Source organism: Lissotriton helveticus, chromosome 3_1 (genome assembly GCF_964261635.1).
Source record: "Lissotriton helveticus chromosome 3_1, aLisHel1.1, whole genome shotgun sequence".
NCBI lineage: Eukaryota > Metazoa > Chordata > Amphibia > Caudata > Salamandridae > Lissotriton > Lissotriton helveticus.
The window spans coordinates 1134128271-1134152845 of NC_136061.1; the positions used below are offsets into that span (position 1 = coordinate 1134128271).

A 24575-nucleotide genomic window follows, 5' to 3' on the forward strand; every position below is an offset into this window, starting at 1 on the left:
CCGAAGACCCTTCGTGTGAGAGAGAGGCAGAGGGTAGCACACGCCACCCTGCAGGGGAAGGCCCCGACCCCGTCGCTCTACGAGCTGGGGATGTCCTCCGAGGAAGAAGACAACGCTGCCGCCGAAGACGACTGCTACACGGTCGTAGAGACCGATTACACGAAGACTTCTGACAAGGTAGGAGACTCTTCGGCCCCCAAGAACCCGAGAGACTCTGAGTCTCGAAAAATCGAGGGCAAGACCCCGAAAGCGCCGACGCCAAAAAAGGCGGCGTCCGCGACTACTCCCAGGCCCAGCGGATCCTCAGAGAAGGAGTCCCCGGCGCCGAGAGCTGCTGATCAGCAGAAGACGTCGAAAATCGTCCCCGAAAAGGATCGATCGACGAGGGAGAAAGACCCGAAACTGTCGACGACGACCAGAGACCCGATATCCGGTTCGACGTCGAAAACTTCGACTCCGAGAGGCACGGCGACGAGCCATCCGTCGAAGAGACCGGCGGAACCATCCGACGCGGAACACGCGGCCGAGATGGAAAAGAAAAGAAGGCGCCTCGAGGCAGAGATGGAGAACTTCATGCAGCGGAAAAAAGATTTCGACGCTAGGATGAAGGCCTTCACGATCCCTCACAAGACCAAGCCACCAGTGCTGGAGGCGGTCGAGGAGGAAGAAGAGGAGGTCGCCGAAGTCACCGAGCAAGACCGGGACGTCGAGGTGTTCGACGACCAGGAGGAGTACGAGAATCCCCACGAGAGCTACGGCTATGGGGAGGAAGATGAGGGCAGGACAGACACAGAGTCGGCGCCCTATGACCTTCAGGATGTGGATTACATCGATGTCGAGACCGACAGCCCGGAGGAGGTGGTCGACACCTACCCCTCGAGGCCCTCGCCGCCGGACGACATCGGGGCCTACAACGCGGTGATACAATCTGCCGCAGCAGCTTTCAAGCTCAAGCTCGACGAAGAGAAGCAGAAAGCAGACTTTCTTCTGGAAACATTGCTCCCAACACAAACGAGGAGCCAGTTCCTCCCGATGCTCGAGAGCGTCTTGGCTCAGGGGAAGGAAGCTTTCAGGGAGCCCGCAACATGCAAGGCAGTGACTCCCAGAACTGAGAAGAAGTACAAGCATGCCGCGAAGGACCCGGCCTACATTCAGGGCACGGTCTCCGCAGACTCCATTATCACGGCCACAGCAAGGAGGAGGGCTAACGTACCCACTACCTCGGGCCCGCCACCGGATAAAGAGAGCAAAAGGATGGATCTGGTGGGCAGAAGGATCGAACGGAATGCCGCGACCCACTGGCGCATGGCTAATTCCAACGCCCTGGTGAACAGACACATGTACCAAATCATGGAGGGACTGGGACAGTTGGTGAAGGACTTGCCCCAGGATGCCAAGCAGAAAGCCGAAAAGCTAATTGAAGAGGGGAAGAATGCTGCAAATTCTTGCCTTAAGACGGCTCTGGATGGGGCAGACACGGCCAGCAGGCTCATGATGATGGGCGTCACGGAAAGGAGACACGCCTGGCTCAGGATATCCGGTTTCAAACCGGAGGTGCAACACAGCATCCTGAACACCCCGTTCAACGGCAGTACGCTTTTCGGACAAACAGTTGATGAGCAACTCAGCCAACTTAAGAAGGATAACGAAACAGCAAGATCCATGGGAGCATTGCAGTTCAGAGGGAACAAGAGGGGCACCCCGTCACGGAGGCCCGGCGGAAGAGGCGGAAACCAGCCAGGTACTTCACACCAGGCTTTCCAGCAAACGCACCAGGCAGACTCGCAGGGTCAGCAGGGCCATCAGAAACAGCCCTGGCAGTACCAACAAAGAGGCCAGTCCTTTCGAGGGAGAAATGGACGAGGACAAAATAGAAGAGGGGGCCAGCAGCCCACCTCCAAGTGACTTCGAAAAAATCCGTGTGCCCACCCACAAAAAAGATCCCAGGGGGCAGCACGTACAGATGGGTCAAGACAAACTAGACACCCACGACCACAGGACACCAGTGGGAGGGAGATTAAGATTCCACCTCCAGGAGTGGAGAGGAATCACATCAGACAAATGGATCCTCAACATTATCCAATTCGGATACTGCATAGAGTTGGAGGCGAGGCCAACAAGCAGAAAACCAAGAAGAAAGCCGCTAGCAAGCAAGCAGCTGCAGTGCCTTCAGGAAGAAGCAAAAGAACTCCTGCGGAAGCAGGCCATAGAAAGGGTACCATTCAAGGAAAGAAACACAGGAGTATACTCAACATACTTCCTGGTACCAAAAGTAGACGAGACAATGAGGCCCATTCTCGATTTACGGTTCGTGAACCGATTCATAAGAACGCAAAAATTCAAAATGACCTCCCTGCAAGAGGTGCTCCCACAGTTGCAGACCGGGGACTTCATGGTCACGATAGACCTCAAAGACGCATACCTGCACATCCCAATGAACGGGAAGCACAAGCACATGCTCAGGTTCACCGTGGGAGAAAGCCACTACCAGTTCACGACACTGGCCTTCGGTCTAAAATCGGCACCAAGAGTTTTCACAAAGTGCCTCGCAGCAGTCGCGGCGCACCTAAGAAGGCAGGGGATACATGTATACCCTTACCTGGACGACTGGCTGGTGAAAGCAAACTCATACCAGAAATGCAAGCTGCACGCACATACAGTGACCAGCACGCTCATAAACCTGGGGTTCTCCATCCATTGGAAGAAATCATCAATGGAGCCGGAACAAGTGAAGATCTTCCTGGGAGCACAGATCAACACCTTACAGGGCAAGGTGTTCCCCAGCGAGAAGAGGGCGAGGGCGCTGGTGAAGGAAACTCGCCTCTACCGGAAGGGACAAGCTCGGACAGTGAGGACGGCGAGCAAGATCATGGGGATGATGGCATCATGCATCCACCTGGTACCGAATGTACGACTCCACATGAGACCCATTCAAGAATGGCTACAGGAGCAATGGTCACAAGCTACAGGCAGTTGGGAGGATCTAGTGGTTGTAACGCACGCAGTGCAGAAGGAGATGACATGGTGGACCATGGAGAACATAGCAAGGGGAAAGCCTCTAACGCCCCCAACGCCAACAGTGACCATCACCACAGACGCATCCCTGAAGGGATGGGGCGCTCACATGGAGGAGCTCAAGGTGAGGGGACTGTGGACACCGACGGATGCCACAAAGCACATCAATTACTTAGAATTGAAGACAATTTTCCTTGCACTGAAGGCCTTTCAAACAAGACTGTACAAGCACAAGGTATTGATACAAACAGACAACACCACTGCGATGTTCTACATCAACAAGCAGGGGGGCACACAGTCCGCACCGCTTTCAACGCTGGCGCAGGAGATATGGAGATGGGCCATCCCTCTCAAGATAGACCTGCTAGCCATACACCTACCAGGGAAGGACAACATACAAGCCGATTGGCTCAGCAGGCAGACATCGGCATCCCACGAGTGGGAACTCAATGCTCAGGAGACAAGATACCTGTTCGACAGGTGGGGGACACCATCGGTGGACCTGTTTGCCACACGCCAGAATGCAAAATGCCAAAACTTCGCATCCAGGCAGCCCGAGGAGGGGACACTGGGGAATGCCCTATGGATAGATTGGTCAAGGACATTTGCCTACGCCTTTCCCCCGATACCACTGATGCACAGAGTACTGAGCAAGTGCAGAGCGAGCAACATGACACTGATACTGGTCGCACCGCAGTGGGCGAGACAGACCTGGTACTCGCAGATCATGGAGATGACACAGTGTGCACCCCACAGATTCAGCAGGAGGAAAGATCTACTGTCCATGCAGAACGGAGAGGTACTGCATCCAGAGCCAGAGAGCATGAGCCTAGTAGCGTGGCTCCTGAGGACATAGAGTTTGCACATTTGAGACTACCAGAAAGCACCCTGAGGGTACTTCGGGAGGCACGAAGGCCCAGCACTCGAAAGTGCTACGTTGCGAAATGGAAAAGATTCACAATATGGTGCAGACAGGAAAGACTCCACAATAAGATGAAGAGGGACTCCACAGTGCTAAGGTACCTGACGCACTTACTGGAGAAGAACCTTAGCTCATCCTCGTTAAGAGTTCACTTGGCAGCGATAGTAGCCTACACAAGGGGAGAAACGTGCAGGAGCTTCTTCACATCACAGGTGGTGAAGAGATTCCTAGAAGGAGCGAAAAGGATCGCACCACCCAAGCGGGTGCCGCCACCTGCATGGAACTTGAACACAGTCCTAACGGAACTCATGAAAGAGCCCTTTGAACCACTTCACAAGGCCTCCCTAAAGATGCTAACTATGAAAACAGCCTTCCTGGTTGCGATAACGTCCTTACGCAGAGTAAGCGAGCTTCAAGCGCTGACGCTACAAGAACCATACATACAAATACACAACGATAGAGTTGTGATGAGGACTGACCCACACTTCATGCCGAAGGTAGTATCCAATTTTCACATGAACCAGTCGATACAGATACCGAGCTTTTTCCAAAAACCCACAACCAGCGCAGAGAGAGCTCTGCACACCCTGGACGCCAGAAGGGCAGTCATGCACTACATTGAAAGGACAAAGGGGCACAGGAAAACGAAACAGTTTTTTGTGTCCTTCGCAAACAGCTTCATGGGCAAAGCAGTAACCAAAAGGACCATTGCACGATGGATCGCACAAACAATCCAACTCTGCCACAAACGGGCAGGACAGGAACTGGCTGAGGGGACGCGTGCCCACTCCACCAGGAAGAAGGGCGCTACAATAGCCTTCCTGGCTAACACACCCATAGAGGACATATGCCTGGCGGCAACATGGGCTTCGGTGCACACGTTCACGAAGCACTACTGTGTGGACATACAAATGAACAAGGAAGCTCAAGTGGGACAGAAGGTGCTACAGCACATATTCAACACCCAACGCTCATCTTCCACCCAGCCGCCACAGAGATGAGAAACCGCTACAAAATCTATGCACAGCATAGTGAATCCAGAAAGATTCACGCTGCAAAACGAATAGTTTTCTTACCTGTCGGTGTAGTTTTGCAGCTTGAAGATCTTTCTGGATTCACTAGCGAACCCACCCACCTCCGCCAGAAAGATGAGGCTGGAGAGAGAAGAGGTGGTTAACTAAAGAATAGACTTTGAAAGTACAAAGCGGTAAATACAAACTAAGATGAACATTGCCATTACTTCGGAAACGAAAGAAACACGGAAAAAAAGAACCCGAAGATGGCGCCCAAGAGTGGGAGCTTCCGCAGGAAGCATGCCGACGTCACCGGAAATACACCCAAAAGGGGGTGTGACGCCGACGCCCACCTGGGCAAAGAAAAAAAAAAAAAAAAACAAAGAAAAGACTACGAATCCGGACCCAACCACAAGACCGCGGAATAATGCACAGCATAGTGAATCCAGAAAGATCTTCAAGCTGCAAAACTACACCGACAGGTAAGAAAACTATTCGTTCTAGGGTTAAGGACATCCATTCAGGGCCCTAGTTTTGTGCACCAGTAGTCATTGCTAGGCTCTGAGTTTCTGGTGTGGAAAGTAGTGTACAGAACTGTCGTCCGGGTGTGAGAGCGGTGTCTAAGTAGCTACTGTGACATCATCTCTGCGACCACGACACCAACGACGGACGCAGAGCCGACTGACGTCACCTTCCGACTCGCAGAGGTACTGCTGATGAAAAACTTTCCAGTCTGACGCCTGGGGGTAATTCTAAGGTAAGGAATCTATAACTAACTAATGTTTCTTACAGATAAATTGTTACCGAAGGTGAGTAACTTGTTCTTTAGGGAAAGCACTGGCACTGGGGCCCTGGTTAGCAGGCACTCAGTGCACTTCAGTCAAAGTTGCATCCAATCCTAAGCGAAAGTGGGGGTGACCATATCATAAAAGGTCCACTTTCCTACATCTGTACCTTAATCTAGACCTCTTATTCTTGGTAAACCAATAGAATACCCTACAACCCCGCCCCTGACCAGCATGGTGTGATCAACATGGCCTTTTTCCAGCTTAACCCTTGTATATGGAAATTTTATTAAGACCAGTAACTGTGTAATAAAGGGAACCTAACTGTCCATCAGGTAGGATATAGACCTGCAAATTTTTTTTTGTTTGTAATTCTCTCAGTTGGACTTTTGACAAGGAATGTTTGTGAAACAAACTATGTAGTAAAATGTTCTCTTCTGTCTGTAATGGCTGTCCTGCTTAAATAATGTTTCTTTTTTTATTTCAGCCATGATCAAAGTAGAAGCTACTATGTAAGTTTTGTTTTTTTGTGTTTTTCCTAACAGCAGTTAAAAAAAAAAAAGTATTAGCAAGCGGGTTTATCTACGAGATAGCCATTTGAAGTACTTGTTTGAGGTATTGCATCTACAAAATTTCCTTTATAACATAGTTAACAGCATGATAAATCTCAACATTATGATGCTTAAAATAATGTTGAATCTACCAGTACACCAAATTGTATTATATCTACTTGCTATCATACCTTTGTATTAATTGCATAACTTTTTCTCCTGAGGTAACATATGTCGGGAGCCTTGATGCATGTTTTAAAACAGTAACTGTTTGCCTGTTGACATATCCCCCAAACATGTATATCCTTACTTAACATTGATGTTTTGTCAGTGGTTATAAGGCAACGTTTTCGTGCAAAAAAACACATTTTAGTCACTGTTGTGTAAGATCGCTTTGTTCCCTCTAACCTAATTTCCCATTTTCTAACATTGACTTATTTATTTGAGAGTCCCATTCCAGAGACCTTCCTAAAAGAAAAGGAATCTCCAGCACTTGATCTTTGATATATTTACTGTAGGAAGGTGCCCCTTCTTGTCATGAGCACCCAAATTTTGCCACTGGTATTGGTGTTTTTCGGCTGATTTGCACTGGGACACTGCTAACCAGGCCCCAGTGCCAGTGCTTTTCCCCTAAAACAAGATAGTGGTCGAATTGTTATGCAGTTGGTACACCCTTTAACACCGCTGTACGTTCCTAGGAAATAATACCCCTGGTACCTAGGACATGTGTACTAAAGTGGATTCCTAAAGGCTGCAGCATGTTCTATGCCACCCTAAGGGACCCCCATACAATTGCCATGCATACTGCCATTGTAGGCTGTGCGACATAGTGAAAACCATGTGTGAAAACACAACATTGCACACTCGCTGTGTCATGGCAAAGGCACTACATATAATATATGCAAGTACCCCTACAGCAGACCTTACAGCTCTAAGGCAGGATGCATTATATTACATTTGAGGACATAGGTACATGGGCAGATAAGTCTCTGTACTGGCTAGTTCAATTACTCAATGGTACAATTGAATAGGGAACCCTTAAGTACATGTACTGGGCACTGTTCATCAAGTTCCCAGATACATGATGGCTTTACTGAAACCTATGGTGTTCAGTATCAAACACCTTTTATTAATGAATCCCTTCTGGTGCCAGTAGTGGATTTATTAAGGCATGCACCCAGAGGACACCTTAGAGATTCCCCCTGAACCTGCCAACCTCTAGTTTACTGGCAGACTAGTTTCTGACCCCTGCATGTGAGAACCCTTGCTCTGAGGCCAGAAACCATGCCTGCTTTGGAGGAAGGTGTTCGCACCTCCTCCAGCAAGATGACTAGTGATTTAGCATATCAAGGCCAGGGGTTCAAAGCCTCTGCCACCTTTGATATGTGGCCCTAGCTTCCCCCAGACATGGGAGATGCCCCCCCCTGCTCTTATCCCCATTTGGCGCCAGGACTGGAGGGAAATTAATTATGCAATTAAGCGTGTTTCATTACCAAGCTAGCCATACACATTAGGTGGGAAGCCTGATGTGTTCCACGAAGGAAGGGTTCCTCCATTTGTTTTTGTTGGAATTAAGAACTCTGGGACAGAGGTACACCCACTTCTCACAGGAAATGGTCATATATGGGGTGTAGTGACTTTCGGGGGTAGTAGCCTATTGGCTACTACCCTTCACTCTTCTTAACACTCCTAAAATTCGGATTTGCCTGCCTGAACGGAGGAGGACAAAGAGCCGCAGAAATGAGCTGTTGACTTTGGCACCAAACCCGGTCTTCCTGCTCCTGTCCCGACTGGTGCAAAGACCTGACTCTTCCTGCAGCTGTACATCCTCCCAGAGTCTTGGAGGGCTGCCAGAATTTCACCAACCAGCCAGCATCTTGGAGGATCCACTTCCCTGCAGCCACCAACCGCATCAACCCTGTACACCATTCTGCTGACCCCTGGGTCCACCTAGGAAGCAGCACCCAAGAGGAGTTCTCCATGGTACAGAAGGTCAGATCTGTCTCCACACTAAGTTTGGAGATGCCAGGATTACCAGGAGCTATCCTGCACCAATACCCTGGACACGGGAGCACTTACAGTAGCCATGGCTCGTTCAGCCTGAACACCAACACTGCCAAGACAGACCTACTGGCGTGGTAGCTCCGCTTTAGAGAAGCTATCGACGAAAAAGTGAGAGCCTCCATCACAAACGACTATCCAGACCATACACCTCTGCACCCAAGCCCCACAGTCCGAATCAGAGCCTACAACTGTGCACTGCTGTTCCAGAGACAGTGTGTACAGTACAGAGCCGGCGCAAGGGCTTTAGCCCACTCTTCTGCAAAATTCAGCGCATGCACCTTCGAGACAGTGTGCGCGAAACTAGGTAGGATCACCTCCTCCCCTCTCGGAGCTGCGAGCACAAAAGCTGGAGGCCAGTCAGCCTCTGCTAACAAAATGTCATAGGTAGTCGTAAGATTTTCCCAAAATACCCCTTTTATGGTACATTGTATGTCACCTTCAACTAAAAGGACTATTTCATAAAGTCTATCAGGGGGAGCTACTCTAGTGTCAGCTGTCTCCACAACAACATATCGGTCAGTCGCTGTCATCTTCAGTAGTGGGCACAGGGCCTCTCGCACTATGGTAATCTCCGCCGCGCTGTCCAGCAAGGTCAGAGCCCATGACTGATTCCGAAGCTGCGTTCTCACTATCTGTGGCATATCTCGCTGTTAAAGCGGCAACTTTCTTTTTCTGAAACTGGGGTCTTTTCGATGTCGAATCGTCCTGCTTGCCTTTACTGTCTTTCGGGCGGGGCTGGTCGTGTCCCTGCTGGCCACATCGACCTCTGCCGCCTCCTCCACCACCGGTCGATGAGGCCGATGATTTCTGAAATGAACGAGGAGAGCGTTGTTTAGAAACCTGAAAACGATCAGTTGATTTTATCGTCGCGCAAGTCATAAATACGTTCTATAGGTGCAGGCACTGGAGATGCAGGACGAGACTCCCGTTTCTGCTGTTGTTTACCCTGTTTCTGTTTTTTTTTTTTTCAGCCAATTTTGCTTCTTAGCCTTGGGCTGTTCGTCAGTTTCTGACTTCTGCCCTTGGGGTTGTTTTTTAGGTCTTGCACCTGCGAACCGGATCGCGAAAGCGATCCGTCGCTGCGAGACTTATTGTGATCATTTCAGCTTTCAAGGACTCAAGGGGAACAGACAAGAGACAAGAGATGTGAACGCGCAGATCTTCGACTTGGATTAGGTCGCGCGCGTCAACTGTGAACAGCATGTCCGTTTCAGTTTTACACGGGCGGTTCTACATTTTGTTACTTTGTTGCAGTTTTAAAGTTTTGTTTTTGTTCTTAGTGATTCAGGGGCAGCTGGCTTTTTGATTAATAAAATAACATAACGTATTCATGTTAGAAGTGCTTTTTAGCTTGCCAACTGCATGTAATTCCCGCCACACGCACACGCACACGCACACGCACACGCGCATACACACACACATCTATTGACTTGGTAAGAGTATTCTGCATCATTCAGAAACTCTGTCCATCACCTTTTCCAAAATTGAATTTATCCACACTATGTGTGGGAGGGTATACTCAGACGTGAGTCCCTTGCTCATTGCACCATCAGGATTCAAGCAAGCCGGGCCGAAGAAGGCTGTGATGCCAGAAACCGGTCCCCGGAAGCTTGTTTCCTTCCCAGTATAAGAATTGGCTTGGTAGTTTGGTTTGCCCTGTTCCCATCATGCACTGGGACAGGAACAGACTAATTTGCATATAGCCAGGTTCTTAGCTGGGATGGTGCAGTGAGCTAAAAAACAGTGAGGGATTAAAACCATGATCTATTGACTTGGTAAGAGTATTCTGCATCATTCAGAAACTCTGTCCATCACCTTTTCCAAAATTGAATTTATCCACACTATGTGTGGGAGGGTATACTCAGACGTGAGTCCCTTGCTCATTGCACCATCAGGATTCAAGCAAGCCGGGCCGAAGAAGGCTGTGATGCCAGAAACCGGTCCCCGGAAGCTTGTTTCCTTCCCAGTATAAGAATTGGCTTGGTAGTTTGGTTTGCCCTGTTCCCATCATGCACTGGGACAGGAACAGACTAATTTGCATATAGCCAGGTTCTTAGCTGGGATGGTGCAGTGAGCTAAAAACCAGTGAGGGATTAAAACCATGATCTATTGACTTGGTAAGAGTATTCTGCATCATTCAGAAACTCTGTCCATCACCTTTTCCAAAATTGAATTTATCCACACTATGTGTGGGAGGGTATACTCAGACGTGAGTCCCTTGCTCATTGCACCATCAGGATTCAAGCAAGCCGGGCCGAAGAAGGCTGTGATGCCAGAAACCGGTCCCCGGAAGCTTGTTTCCTTCCCAGTATAAGAATTGGCTTGGTAGTTTGGTTTGCCCTGTTCCCATCATGCACTGGGACAGGAACAGACTAATTTGCATATAGCCAGGTTCTTAGCTGGGATGGTGCAGTGAGCTAAAAAACAGTGAGGGATTAAAACCATGATCTATTGACTTGGTAAGAGTATTCTGCATCATTCAGAAACTCTGTCCATCACCTTTTCCAAAATTGAATTTATCCACACTATGTGTGGGAGGGTATACTCAGACGTGAGTCCCTTGCTCATTGCACCATCAGGATTCAAGCAAGCCGGGCCGAAGAAGGCTGTGATGCCAGAAACCGGTCCCCGGAAGCTTGTTTCCTTCCCAGTATAGGAATTGGCTTGGTAGTTTGGTTTGCCCTGTTCCCATCATGCACTGGGACAGGAACAGACTAATTTGCATATAGCCAGGTTCTTAGCTGGGATGGTGCAGTGAGCTAAAAAACAGTGAGGGATTAAAACCATGATCTATTGACTTGGTAAGAGTATTCTGCATCATTCAGAAACTCTGTCCATCACCTTTTCCAAAATTGAATTTATCCACACTATGTGTGGGAGGGTATACTCAGACGTGAGTCCCTTGCTCATTGCACCATCAGGATTCAAGCAAGCCGGGCCGAAGAAGGCTGTGATGCCAGAAACCGGTCCCCGGAAGCTTGTTTCCTTCCCAGTATAAGAATTGGCTTGGTAGTTTGGTTTGCCCTGTTCCCATCATGCAGCTGGCTTTTTGATTAATAAAATAACATAACGTATTCATGTTAGAAGTGCTTTTTAGCTTGCCAACTGCATGTAATTCCCGCCACACACACACGCACACGCACACGCGCATACACACACACACACCACACCGCCGCGCATACACACACACACACACCACACCCCGCCGCCGCGCATACACACACACACACACCACACCCCGCCGCCGCGCATACACACACACACACACACCACACCCCGCCGCCGCGCATACACACACACACACACCACACCCCGCCGCCGCGCATACACACAAGGCAAGACAAGGCTCTCTACAGCTGAAAGCTGGTAGAGATTTTGACGAGTAAAGTCACTCCCAATGCCTTTCTGCTTAATCCTCTGTATAGTGTTGAAACGTAGTAACTCATTTTAAAGAAAATGTTCTCTTTACGGCTAGTTTATCCTTAAGATCTTTGACTGCAGTCTCCTGAGCATTTGTCATGTTTCATTGTAGGCATCAGTGCTCAGGTACACAAAGCACTACTACCTTGCTGTCAAGTGTTAAAGTGTGCACTGATTCCAATTAGAGGGCTATTTTGCTCATATGGGCATGCAAGACGTTCTGGTCCGGGTCCACTACCCATACTCTCCCCCTTTGAGAAGAACTGCTATTGTATCTATTTCCACATACTAACAAGATTCCAGTGAGAAACTGCCATAAGCCCAGAGGAGTGGCGCTTGTATGCGGCTGTGTGCAGCTCTGCTTCTTCACTTCTAGAGTGCTACAGAGTCCCAGCAGCGCCGCATGACACCACCTATCGGTACGTGGGAGCACTGCTACAAAAATCTCCAAAAACATTTTGGCAGCTGGGGTTTATTTTTAAAGTGAGGAATTTTTGGTGGGAATATGCACCAGCAAGAGTATTTCAAAAGTAAGTAACTTTTTCTTTAACGTTATAGAAAAAAATATGTGCCTATTTAAAGGTGACATAGTGTTTCTTTGCAGTATTCTTAGTGAGTTAAATATTAGATCCAACTGTTGATTACTAATGTTAAAATTAGAAATGGTCGGGCACCTATGTTTTACAGATTCAATAGGGAATAGCGTTGTCAGGCAGTGAACTGTTTATTTTGAATTCTTACTGCATTAGGTTTGTGGTCTTATTAAGAGTGTGACTGCTGTTTAATAACTTAATCTAGACTTAAAGAATGGTCAGATAAGTATCTAACTATACATGTTTAGTACACTTCCAAATTTACTTAAGTATTTCTTTTCATTCAACAGTAAACAGGAGGAGTCTGCTCAAGTGTCTTCTGCTTCTACAGCATCTATGCCTGAGATGACAAGTGTCTCAGTCCCTGTTCCTGCTCCAGTGTCTGCTCCAGTTTCTGCTCCTGTTTCCTCGCCTCTTCCTGTGCCAATTTCTGCTCCTTTATCAACTCCGGTAGCTGCTCCTTTGGTTCCTCCTCTGGTTGCTCCAATATCTGCTCCCCTGGCTGCTCCCCTGGCTGCTCCACTTGCTCCTACTCTTGCTCCTCCAGGTGTTGGTCCTCTTCTACCTCCTCTCGCTGCACCTATGGCTGCTCCTCTGGCAGGTCCGCTTGTAGGTCCTTTAGGTATTCCCCTTGCTGCACCAATGGCAGTCCCAGTTGCCCCAATTGCAGTTCCAGTTGCTTCTCCTATTGTTTCTGCTGCTACCCCAGTGAGCACTGTAGCCTCTATCACTGCCCCAGCAGCAGCAATTTTCCCTCCAGTTGAATCTGAAATTGCAGCTGTTGCTCCAACACTTGGATCAGAAAATGAAATTGTTACAGATTCAAATGAAGAGCAAGCACCCACAGCCACGCAAGAGAACGATGACACTACCAGTAGCGTTTCGGAAGATGTTTCTAAACCTGATGATATCGCAAGGTGAGTGTAACCTGAAAACATGAATTTGCGTTTACAAAATTGAGTTAACTGAAAAGTCACTGCCCCCAACAACACACACAACCCCTTCCGACCCCCCTTCCACACACAACCCCTCACCACTCTTCTCATACTTCACCTTATTTGCCATAAGCTCATGTGCTTCAGTGGTGTAGCACTGAAGTTAAATGGATTCATGTAGACCGTTTTTAAAAGGGTTGTTGCAGCTGTAGCTCTAAAAAGTTGTTGGTTCTTCATTAGAAAAATTCCTAACTTGTGTTTCCACTTCTTAATACTAAACATGGCATAATATGGCACACTTAAGTGGGTGTATCAGCATTGTTCGAAGGAGGTTGGTGCATTTAGAAAGACTACACTCCCACACCTACACAGGCATCTGCTTTCCAATTTTTATTTCAGCTTTTTAGAACTGTTTACTGGTCTTTATCTTGAGAGCATTAGCATTTACACATGGCTTTTCCTTAAGCACAAATCATGAATAAAATGATTGCTTTGGGAAGTATTCTTAAAGAAAGGGAGAAAAGAAGCAGCAAACAAGCTCAAATGGAGAGCAAGAAGAAAAGAAAAATGTGGGCGAGAAAGCAAATGAATAATGGTTTCTACACTCAGTCCATGGGCAGAGTTTATGGATGAACTGGTCAGGGATCTTATCCTACTCTTTTCCTCCTCTCCCATTCCAGTACATGGTCGGGAAGCTTTGGCAAACCTCCCTGTAGGAAGCTGCCTCGTTATATGATATTGGCACTAGGTGGCAATATAGTGCACAGAGTCCAGGGGTTCCCCACAAATGTACAGGGCTCAACGCAAAACCCAAAGTGCTCTATTAGTGGTAGTGTCGACAAGCAGCATTAGGACTAACACAAATGTGTGTAAGACATTTAATGTACACATGATAAATAATGGACACACGACTCAGGAAGGAGATTCAGACCAATTTTATAAAATTATACTTTGTACTTTATTTTAAGACCCAGGTCTTCGTAATTGGGTAAGTATGTGTTCGAGGCATGTGAGCTGTAGATCACATGCTTTGCATACTCCTGCCATCTAGTGTTGGGTCCAAATATTTGCAAGTTGTTTTTATTCGAAGTCTTTCCAGTCACGAAATAGGCGACGACTCCTTTCTGTGATAGTGCGTATGGGCATTGACTCCATTGTTAGATTGTTTTTTCCACCATTAAGTTCAGATGGGTATTGCTGCGCTCCGCTTCGATCCTCTGGTTCCCCCATGGTGGGTACTTCTCTCTACCTCGGCAGTATTTTTTTGAACGCGCTTTCTCTTTTCGCGGATTAATTAGAATTTTAAGACTTCGACATTTTTACCCAAAGATCTGTGGGCGGCCTTCTGGCCAATCTGCGTCCTTTCGGCTCCACGTCGATGGAACGGACTCAATTTAAATTCTGTCCCATGTGCTGCACGAAATGTCCGCGTATGGACTCTCATCCGGTGTATAATTTGTGCTTGTCCCTTGAGCACAAAAAGCAAGACGGTGACGCGTGCCGATCCTTCCGATAAAAAAACTCTCCTTGGTCGTCTGGCTCGACGTCGAGATGCAGCGGTTGAATGTTACAGCGAACCTCTTCGGCGATAATTCCGAACCAAAAAGAGGTATCAGCGGCAGAGGAAGAGCTGGCTTCAGCTGCGTCTGACAACGGATCAGTCTTGCAGATCAACCTTGAGGACGATTATATACTGCAGGGACAAGGGTCTGTGAGTACCGAAGACCCCTTCAACCCCTCCCTCTGTCCCCAATGGTTTTCAATGAGGATTTTCCTGACGGCAAAGAGGCTGCAGGCGTGGCACCGTAGGTTGCAGGAGGAAGATCAGACAGCAGAGGTCAGTTAGCATGGAGGGGGTTGTAGGGGTGCTTTTGGTTCAGCACACCAAGGCCCAGGAGCTTTGGGTGCAGTGGTGCCTTTGGACGTTGGAGTCTTCTTACCGGGGCCTGGTTGTGGTCAGTGGGAGCCTTTGGATTCACATTGCAAGCGCTGTCGAGTGCAGGAAAGGTCAGCCAATGCTGGACACAAGGTCAGGATCGCTGGGGAGCCTTCATTGCACAAGTGAGCCCCTCCGACTCAGGCCGTTTGCGTCTGGTGCATAGTGGGCTGGGGACGCGGATCCGCTTGGATCCGGAATCTTTAGAGTCTGTTTCTTCTGGACTGCTCTGCTGTCTTCGGGACATTGGAGTCTTTATTGAAGGCAACAGTCCTCCCAGGGGTTTTGGAGGCCGTCGTAGCAAGACAGGTTGCAGGATTGTCGAAGCTAGAGACAGGCCGGTAGGGCTAGGGCCAAGGCAGTTGTCTTCTGACCTCTGCTGCATAATGTCTTCTTTCTTCTTAGGTGGTTGCAGATCTGAGGTTCAAGTCTGGGGGAGCCACCTAAATACTACATTTAGGAGGCGTTTTAGGGGAGTAGCAGGTAAGGCCAATTGGCACCCTGCCTGGGGTTACTACACCCTCTATTATGCCACCCTCCTTTGGGAGGAAGGCTAGACTGGCTATGGACTCTGTAGGAAAGAGAATGTGCTTTACCTCTGCTTCCTACATGAAAGTAGCCAGCGCCTCAACCCTTCTGGGTCGATATGATCGCTCATTATGGGACTGTCACGCTTCACAGAAAAGCTCCCAAAAGAGGACAAACAAGACTTCCTTGAAATCCTGCATGAAGGTGTCTTAGTAGCCAATCAAGTGATCAGTGCAGCGGCTGATGCTTTAGATCGAGCTGCACATGGCTATTTTCATGGGATTTGTGCTCGACGCTCAGCTTGGCTGAGACTGACAGGGCTGAAACCCGAAGCACAACATCGGATTCTTAATCTTCCTTTCAATGGATCTTCACTCTTTGGATCTCATGCCGATGATGAAATGTCTTGAATGAAAACCAGGCTTGATACAGTTAAAGCTGTGGGTCTCGAGAAGAGGAAGGACTTCAGGTGACGGTACCGTCCTTACGACCGACGACAAAACCAACCTGCTGCCAAGCAACAGCAACAAAAGCAGTGAGTGCTTGCTTCCCCTATCTCCGTAACCCACTCCGGTGGGGGGGAAGTGTACGGTTTTACCTGAAAGAGGGGACAAAAATCACACTAGACAGGTGGGTGCTGAATATTGTAAAGAATGGGTATACCATCAAATTCAAGTCCCCTCCACCTTCCATTCCTCCTCAAAAGACTCACCCATCGTATAAATCTCTTGAGGGAAAAGGTGTCTGCTCTACTCATAAAGAACGCCATCGAGGAGGTCCCATGGCAACAACGTCGGCAAGGGATCTACTCCCGATACTTTTTGGTCCCAAAGAAAGGTCCAAAGAAGGAGTTCAGGCCTATACTAGATATCAGACGTCTCAACAAATTAATTATCAGAGAAAAGTTCAGAATGCTGGCATTACATAAAATAATACAGCTTCTGCATCAAGGGGACTGGATGTTTTCTATAGATCTTCAAGATGCCTATTTCCACATACCAATCTCTCAAAAGCTTCGGAAGTTACTACTGTTTCGCATCCAATCCAACCACTTACGACTGGCTTCTCAAGAGTGTGTCTCCCACTCTTCTGCAACAACATCTCACGCACTGTATTAATCAGTTACATCGGCTCTGTCTGCATGTAAACTTCAAGAAGTCCATCCTAAATCCAACACAGAGGATACACTATCTAAGCGCAACTCTGGACTCAGTCAACGCAAGAGCATATCCTTCGGAGGAGAGACTATCATCCATTCTCCTCAAGTGTCAAGCTCCCTTGAAGACACCTCGGCCAGACAGATCTCCTCCCTACTGGGGTCTATGGCCTCGTGCATTTTTCTCGTTCCAAACGCCAGGCTTTACATGAGACCTCTGCAGCAGACTCTGGAGGATCAGTGGTCCCAAATCTCCAATCGCTGGGAGGACAGGTTGTCAATACCTCTGTCCGACTCCATCAAATGGTGGATGCGACTGATTCATCTCATCGTGGGAGTTCCTTTTCAAGAGGACATGCCTCAACAGACTCTGGTGACGGATGCGTCTCTTCAGGGATGGGGCGCTCATATGGGATCATTACAGATCCAAGGAATGTGGTCGGAGAAAGAGCAACTATACCACATAAACATGCTGGAGCTGTACTTCTAGCTCTCAAAGCGTTTTTTCTGTCAGTAACCGCGACCTCTGCTTGTTTAGACGGACAACACAACAACGATGTACTACCTGAACAAGCAGGGCGGAACAAGATCCAGGCCCCTTTCTCTGGAAGAACATGCAATCTGGAAACTGCTTCTGGCACGAGATATGAAAATATCTGCAGTTCACTTGCCAGGCATCCTCAATGTTCAAGCGGACGACCTAAGCAGGCACTTCGCAGAAGCACACAACTGGGTGCTAAAACAAGAAGTGGTACAAGACATCTTCCACAACTTGAGAACACCAGACATCGATCTTTTTGCGGTCCCCAAAAACGCAAAATGCCGCGTCTTCGCCTCCAGGTACCAGCATCCAGGGTCCAAGGGGAATGCTCTGTGGATAGACTGGTCAGATATTACTCTACGCTTTCCCACCGATTCCACTCATTCCCTTGGTGATCAGGAAGCTGTACAAGGCCAAGACAGACATGATCCTGGTTGCTCCAGATTGGCCTCGCCAGTGGTGGTATCCGGACCTTCTTCACCTATCCAAAGTACCACACAGGAGGCTGCCATGTCATCCGGATCTGCTGACCAGGGCGAGCGGCAAGGTGTTCCACCCCAAAACTGCCGTCTCTGAGGTTAGCAGCATGGCTCCTGAGTTCATCCAATATGGACTTTTAGGCCTCTCACAGGACTGCATACAGGTTTTAAAAGAGGCTAGGAGAGCTTCTACAAGAAAGTCTTATGCTTTTAAGTGGAAGCATTTTTTCATGTGGTGTACTGCTGAAGGTCATGACCCTATTCGAGGTCAAGAGCAGGTACTGTTGCCATACTTACTGTCTTTGGCCAAAGCAGGTTTACAGTATTCCTCCATAAAAGTTCACCTGGCAGCGATAACCGCATATAGAAAGTCTCCCACTCAGGCTTCTTTCTTTCAAATGCCAGTTTTTAAGGATTTCCTGGAAGGTCTCAAAGTCTATCCTCCTGTTAGGGCTCCTTCTCCTCCCTGGGAGCTAAATGTGGTCATATCTAAACTAATGGGCCCCCCCATTCGAGCCCATTCATAAGGCTTCCCTGCAACACCTGTCATGGAAGACTGCTTTTCTCGTGGCAATCACTTCTGCGCGCAGGGTAAGCAGGATAAAGGCCTTATGCTCTACAGAGCCTTATCTCGTTTTTCATGCGAATAGAGTGGTGTTACGTACTCACCCGAGGTTCCTCCCTAAGGTGGTCTCGGATTTTCACATTAACCAGTCAGTCACTCTTCCCACTTTTTTTGCCAATCCGGACACTCCGGCTGAGAGAGCTCTGCACTCTTTAGATTTAAAACGAGTGTTGAAATTGTACCTTGATAAAACAAAGCGTGTACGAAAGTCTGACCAACTGTTTGTGAATTATGGTCCGTTGAATACAGGTTTTCCTGCCTCTAAAAGCTCCATTTCTAGATGGATAGTTGTGAGAAAGTGCCATCTTTCTTGCACTGATATGCCCCCACTTTTTTCTGAACTGCTGATGTGCTTTGACTGAGTGTGCCCTGGGTTCCTGCCAACCAGGTACCCAGGGCCTGTGTTCCTTCCCTAAAAAGCTGTGTTGAAACTAAAACCCAATTGGCATCTCTGGCCACCTGTCAGTCCCTAGTAAATGGTACCCTAGGTACCCAGGGCATGGTGACCAGAGAAGACCCGTGAGGACTGCAGCACGTATTGTCTAAGTATAGAACTAAACAAAGAGACAACATGGCTCATAACCCTGTGTGCCATGCCCAGAGAACCCACTGCCCTGGCATACTTCAGTCACCCCTCTAGCTGGGTGCCCTATGCCAGAGGTGTGGGCACAGGTGCATGAGCCCTGTGCCGCTACAGTACCCAGGGCCCTTCCTGGGCACTGTAAGTGCAGTGATGCCATTAAGAGTATACGGTGCTGGGAGGTTGTCATTACGAACTCCACAGCACCATATTGGCTACACTGAAGACTGACAAGTTTGGTACCAAACTTCTCAGCATATTAAACCCGCACTGATGCCAGTGTGGGATTTAATGTAAAATGCACCAGAGGGCATCTTAGAGATGCCCCCTGAAAACCTAACCTACAATCCACGTCTGGGCTGAGTGGCTGCAGAGGCTGCCACACAGTAGACCTGTTGCTGGACCCCTCGGTGGAGAGCCCCCCGCTCTCCTGTGCCTGCAACAATGCACATCCTGGGTGAGGTGCTAGGTCTCCTCCCCCAGGATGGGCAGGGGGAAGCTTCAAAGGCAAGCCGCCTCTGTGATCTTCTCCAGACCATTTGCCGAAGCCAGCCACTGGCCCCCACCAGTCCTGACCCCCACTCTGGCGGGAAAAACTACGTCAGGAAGGGGGGGGTGCCAGCCTGTGCCAACCCCACCCCTCAGGTGGGGAAGACTAGGTGAAGCAGGACCCCGGGCTCCGGCCATCTTGAAGATGGGGAGCCCTGCCCAATCACAGCTAGGATCCTGCCCACCTCCCACAGGAGAGGAGCCGGCTAGGGAGTGTACCGACCCCAAGACAGGGACCTATTGGTCCCTACCCTTGCCCTACCTGTAACGCCCCTAAATTCAGTATTTAGGGGCTCCCTGAACCTTCCTTCCTGAGATCCCGAAAAGAAGGAAGACCAAGAGGGAGAAGACCCGCCGCGCAGCTGCTAACTACAGGACAACAACTGACTTGGCCTCAGCCTGTCGATCCTGGAACCTGCGCCTGCCTAAATCCTGGCAACTCCTGCGGACAGCAACCTTGGGACACCCAGAGGGCCTGTCTGCCTCGACCCTCTTAAAGACTGGGACTCCCATCAGCAGTGGCTCTGCTGCAACAACCCCCCCCCCCGTGGTGCCAGCCAGGAAGCTCCGTACCAGCCCACTCTGCACCCGCCGAGCCCGGCCTGTGCCCGAGTGATCAATGACCACGAGGACGACACCACCCCACCCCCCCTGCGACTGGGACCTGAGGTCCAGTGCCCAAAGACCCTCCTCGATGAACCAGATGACGCCTGCAGACTCAGAACCAGGGGACCCCCCAACCGCGACCAGCTGAGGGTAAGCTTTTCCGACACCCAAAGACACCCCTGCACTCAGCGCCCTACAGCCCCCTGTGCCTCCCTTTGGGGTACCTACCTGTACTCCAGGATCCCAACTTACCTCTTGATGTGCTGGTCGCCCCTGGAGAGTCTCCGCCCCGAGCCTGCAGCCTTTGTTCCCTTTTTACCTTTTTCATTGGATAACATTGAGCGCCCGGCGTCTCAAAAGCACCCTGCACCCAGCCGCCGAGCACCGCTGGCTGTGCCACCTTTGTCCCATCCTGCTTCCCCCTTTGCCCTATCCTGCTTCCCCCTTTGCCCTGAGCAAGTGACCAGGAGCCCAGCTTCCACAGCCGGGTGGCCTGCTAGCCAGCAGCCACCAACCGGAGGCCCCCTGACTCCAATTGGATAACATTGGACCTAACTACCTCTGCACCCGGCCGCCCCTGCGCCGCTGAGGGTGAACCAACTATACCTACCTGACCTTGGGGGACCCCTGAGTCTATGCCCAGAACCACAACTTCACCAGTCGAGTACTCACCAGGACACCGGTAACTCACTTACCTGCCATTGAATAACATTGACTGGTTTTGACTCGAAAAATCTTCTGTCTACTTTTGAAAACTTAAAATATTTATATAAAATCATCCGAATTCCGAAATACTCACCTGTGATCGGGAGAGGAGCCAGTACTGTACCTTGTAGCCCAGTACTGAACCGCAAAAGTAATCTCTAGCGGGTTTACTAGTAACTTGAATTTTCTCCATAGGAATCCATTGTGTGCTTTTCTGTGAAATTTCTTGTCTACTTTTGAAAACTAGAAATTTTCTTGAAAAATCATACGAAATACTGAAACGTAATTACTTACCTGTTTTAAGTTGAGACCCCAGTGCTGGCCCCAGAAGCCCAGTACTGGATTACAAAAGTATCGAGATTGTACTTTACCTGCAACCTGAATTTTCTCCCATTGGATAACATAGTCAGATTTCTGTTGAAAAGTTTCTAAGTGTGAACTTTTAAAATAGCTTTTTATTCTGAAAACATCACTGCAATACCTAAAACGTTTTTGCTAAACTGTTTCCAGCTTAGACCCCAGGACTGAATCTAGGAGCCAGTCCTGGAATTACCAAAGTTATCAACTGTGTTTATACTAGAAAATCCATTGGGCTCAATGCTAAATTGTGTGAGAATTGTGTTGCCTACTGCAACCCCTCTACCCATTGTGTTTACAAAGTTTATTGCCTTTCTGCAAAGTACTCACCGGAGACCTCTCATATTGAGAACACAATATTTTGATGCCTGTTATTTCTAGAAATAAAGCAACTATATCTTTGATATAAAAACAATTGGCCTGGAGTTCAGTCTTTGAGTGTGTGAAACCTTTTGCTGACTGAGTGTGTGCAACAAATGCTTTACACTGTCCTCTGGTACTGCCTTACTGCTCGACCAAGCATCCACTTTTGAGAGTAAGGTCACACCTGGCTTTAACCTCGGTTATACCTCTGGGGTTTGTGGACTCTATACACACTGTACTTTATTCTGGTCCAGTATATATAGAGCCACTTTCTCACACCTACCACATGGAAGTGTTACGTAGCAAAATGGAAAAGGTTCACCCAATGGTGCATCAAGGAAAAGCTACAGAAGAAAATCACCAGGGAATCAACATTGCTAAGATATTTAACACACTTGCTAAAGAGCAACCTAAGCTACACCTCACTAGAGGTACACCTAGCAGCAATAGTAGCCTACACAAGAGGGGAAATGGGGAAAAGTTTCTTTACATCCTAGGTCGTAAAAAGATTCATGGAAGGGGCCAAAAGTATCGCCCTCCCCCCAAAAAGGGTACCACCACCAGCTTGGAACCTCAATGTAGTTCTCACGCAACTTATGAAGGTGCCCTTCGAACCAATTCACAAGGCCTCTCTACATATGCTCACCAAAAAAGCAACCTTTCTGGTAGCAATCATCTCGCTACGCAGGGTAAGCGAACTGCAAGCGCTAACACTACAAGAACCCTACATTCAAATTCACAATGACAGGGTGGTAATGAGAACGGACCCACATTTGTGCCAAAGGTGGTGTCAAGGTTCCACTTGAGCCAGACAATACAGATACCAAGTTTCTTCCAGAAACCATCCACAAGCGCAGAAAGAGCACTGCACACTCTGGACGCTAGAAGAGTAGTGATGCATTACATTGAGAGAACTAAAGATTGTAGAAACACAAAGCAATTCTTTGTGTCTTTCGCAACCAGTTTCTTGGGAAGACCAGTAACAAAATTCACCATCGCACTATGGATTGCTCAGACCATACAATTCTGCTACAAGTAGGCAGGTCAAGAACTACAAGGAGCGGCACAAGCCCACTCTACCAGAACAAAGAGAGCAACAATAGCCTTTCTGGCAAACACACCCATCCAAGACATTTGCCTGGCCGCAACATAGGCTTCAGTGCACACGTTCACCAAGCACTACTGCGTGGATATACAGATGAACAAGGAAGCACAAGTAGGACAAAAGGTGCTTCAACATATATATTCAACAACCAACGCTCATCTTCCACCCAGCTGCCACAAACTTAGCAAACCGCTACAAAGTCTATGCACGGCGTAGTGAATCCAGAAAGATTCACACTGCAAAACGAATAGTTTCTTACCCGTCGGTGTAGTTTTGTAGCTTGAAGACTTTCTGGATTCACCAGTGAACCCACCCACCTCCGCCAGAAAGATGAGACCGGAGGAACAGGGGATTTAAAAGAAGTTATAAGAATGGAAAAAGACCTTCAAAAAGAAAAGGATAAACAAAGATGGCACAAAACCAGAAAAGAAAAAAAAATACAAAGATGGTGCCCAAAGGTGGGATCTTCCGGGGGAAGCACGCCGACGTCACGGGAGGACACCAAATGGTGGGACGTCGATGCACACCTAGCCCACGAAAATACAAAAGATAAATAATACTACGATTTTGGACCCAACCACTAGACAGCAGAATAATGCACAGCATAGTGAATCCAGAAAGTCTTCAAGCTGCAAAACAACACCGACCGGTAAGAAACTATTCGATCTCCCCAACCGGCACACAGACTTCTAGGGGTTATTTGAGTGGGTGGGGGCTAGGCTCGATGCCTTGGAGGGCCACCCCCATCCATATTGCCTTTAAAGAACCTCCCAACTGCCTCAGGTGGGTGGGGGAGCAGAAAGTCTTTTGGGCCTGGTGGAGGAGGGGAAGTCCCCTCTAAAAATAATAAAATACACCCCTGATATCTAGTGGGTGGATCCCTACATGGGTATTGCCTGCCCTGCTTGATACTCAAGCAGGGATCCATTTGGGAAAGGTACCACTGGAAATGGGAGATTCCCTGCTTGCCAGCGACACCCACTTATTTATCGGTACCCGGTGGGGGTTTAGATATGCCTCCACGAACAAAGATGCAGTGAAAGTGAACTGAGCCTATTGGCTAATTTTTCTTTCTCTGGGATGTCATCGCGCCTTGCATGGTGATAGTCATTTCAAAGAAGAAGAATAAACCGCCTCAGGTTCTGGGTAAGCTCTTAGCCATCTCCTGAGGCTGAAATAAATGAAAGGAAATCCATCTGGGGCTCACATCAGATGGATTTCTTGCTGCCAGTGAGGGGACGTGCAGGAGGAGTCCTCTGCACCAGAGCGCTGCTCTGGACAGCTCCAGCATGTCCTCAGCATGCCAGTAGTTAGACCTAACTGGACCTGATAAAGAGCGGTTAAAGAAACCTAACTGGACATGATAAAGATTGCATCATTATTTCATGATGAGGACTCGCGACCAAACCACATAATCCACTTTCCTACACAGATGACATTGCATTTCATTATAAAACTGTGTAGGGAAGTGGGTTTCTGTTGCAGTAACCCCCACTTTTTGCCTAATAACTGATTCACTTTTCCTTGGTGTGCCCTGAACTAAAGCCTAAACCCAATCGGCATCTCTGGCCACATGTCAGCCCCTGGTAAATGTTAACCTAGGTACCCAGGGCATTGTGACCAGCGAAGGACTCCAGCACTTAATGTGCCACCCTTAGAGGCCCTGTACCCTGACACACGCACACTGCCTTTGCAGGCTGAGTGTCTGGGTGCAGAACTAAACAGTAAACATGGCACACATACCCAT

At 48.6% G+C, this 24575-nt stretch overlaps 1 protein-coding gene across 4 annotated transcripts in view; it reads left to right on the plus strand.

The window, feature by feature from the left end:
• The window catches only part of PRPF40A (pre-mRNA processing factor 40A), an 879874-nt gene that overhangs the window by 169808 nt on the left and 685491 nt on the right, over window positions 1-24575 (plus strand). For all 4 annotated transcript variants that reach the window (XM_078681728.1, XM_078681731.1, XM_078681729.1 and 1 more), the window contains exons 10-11: window positions 6223-6247; window positions 12654-13280. In XM_078681728.1, coding sequence (XP_078537854.1) covers window positions 6223-6247; window positions 12654-13280 — 652 coding nt within the window. The remainder of the gene's footprint in view (window positions 1-6222; window positions 6248-12653; window positions 13281-24575) is intronic.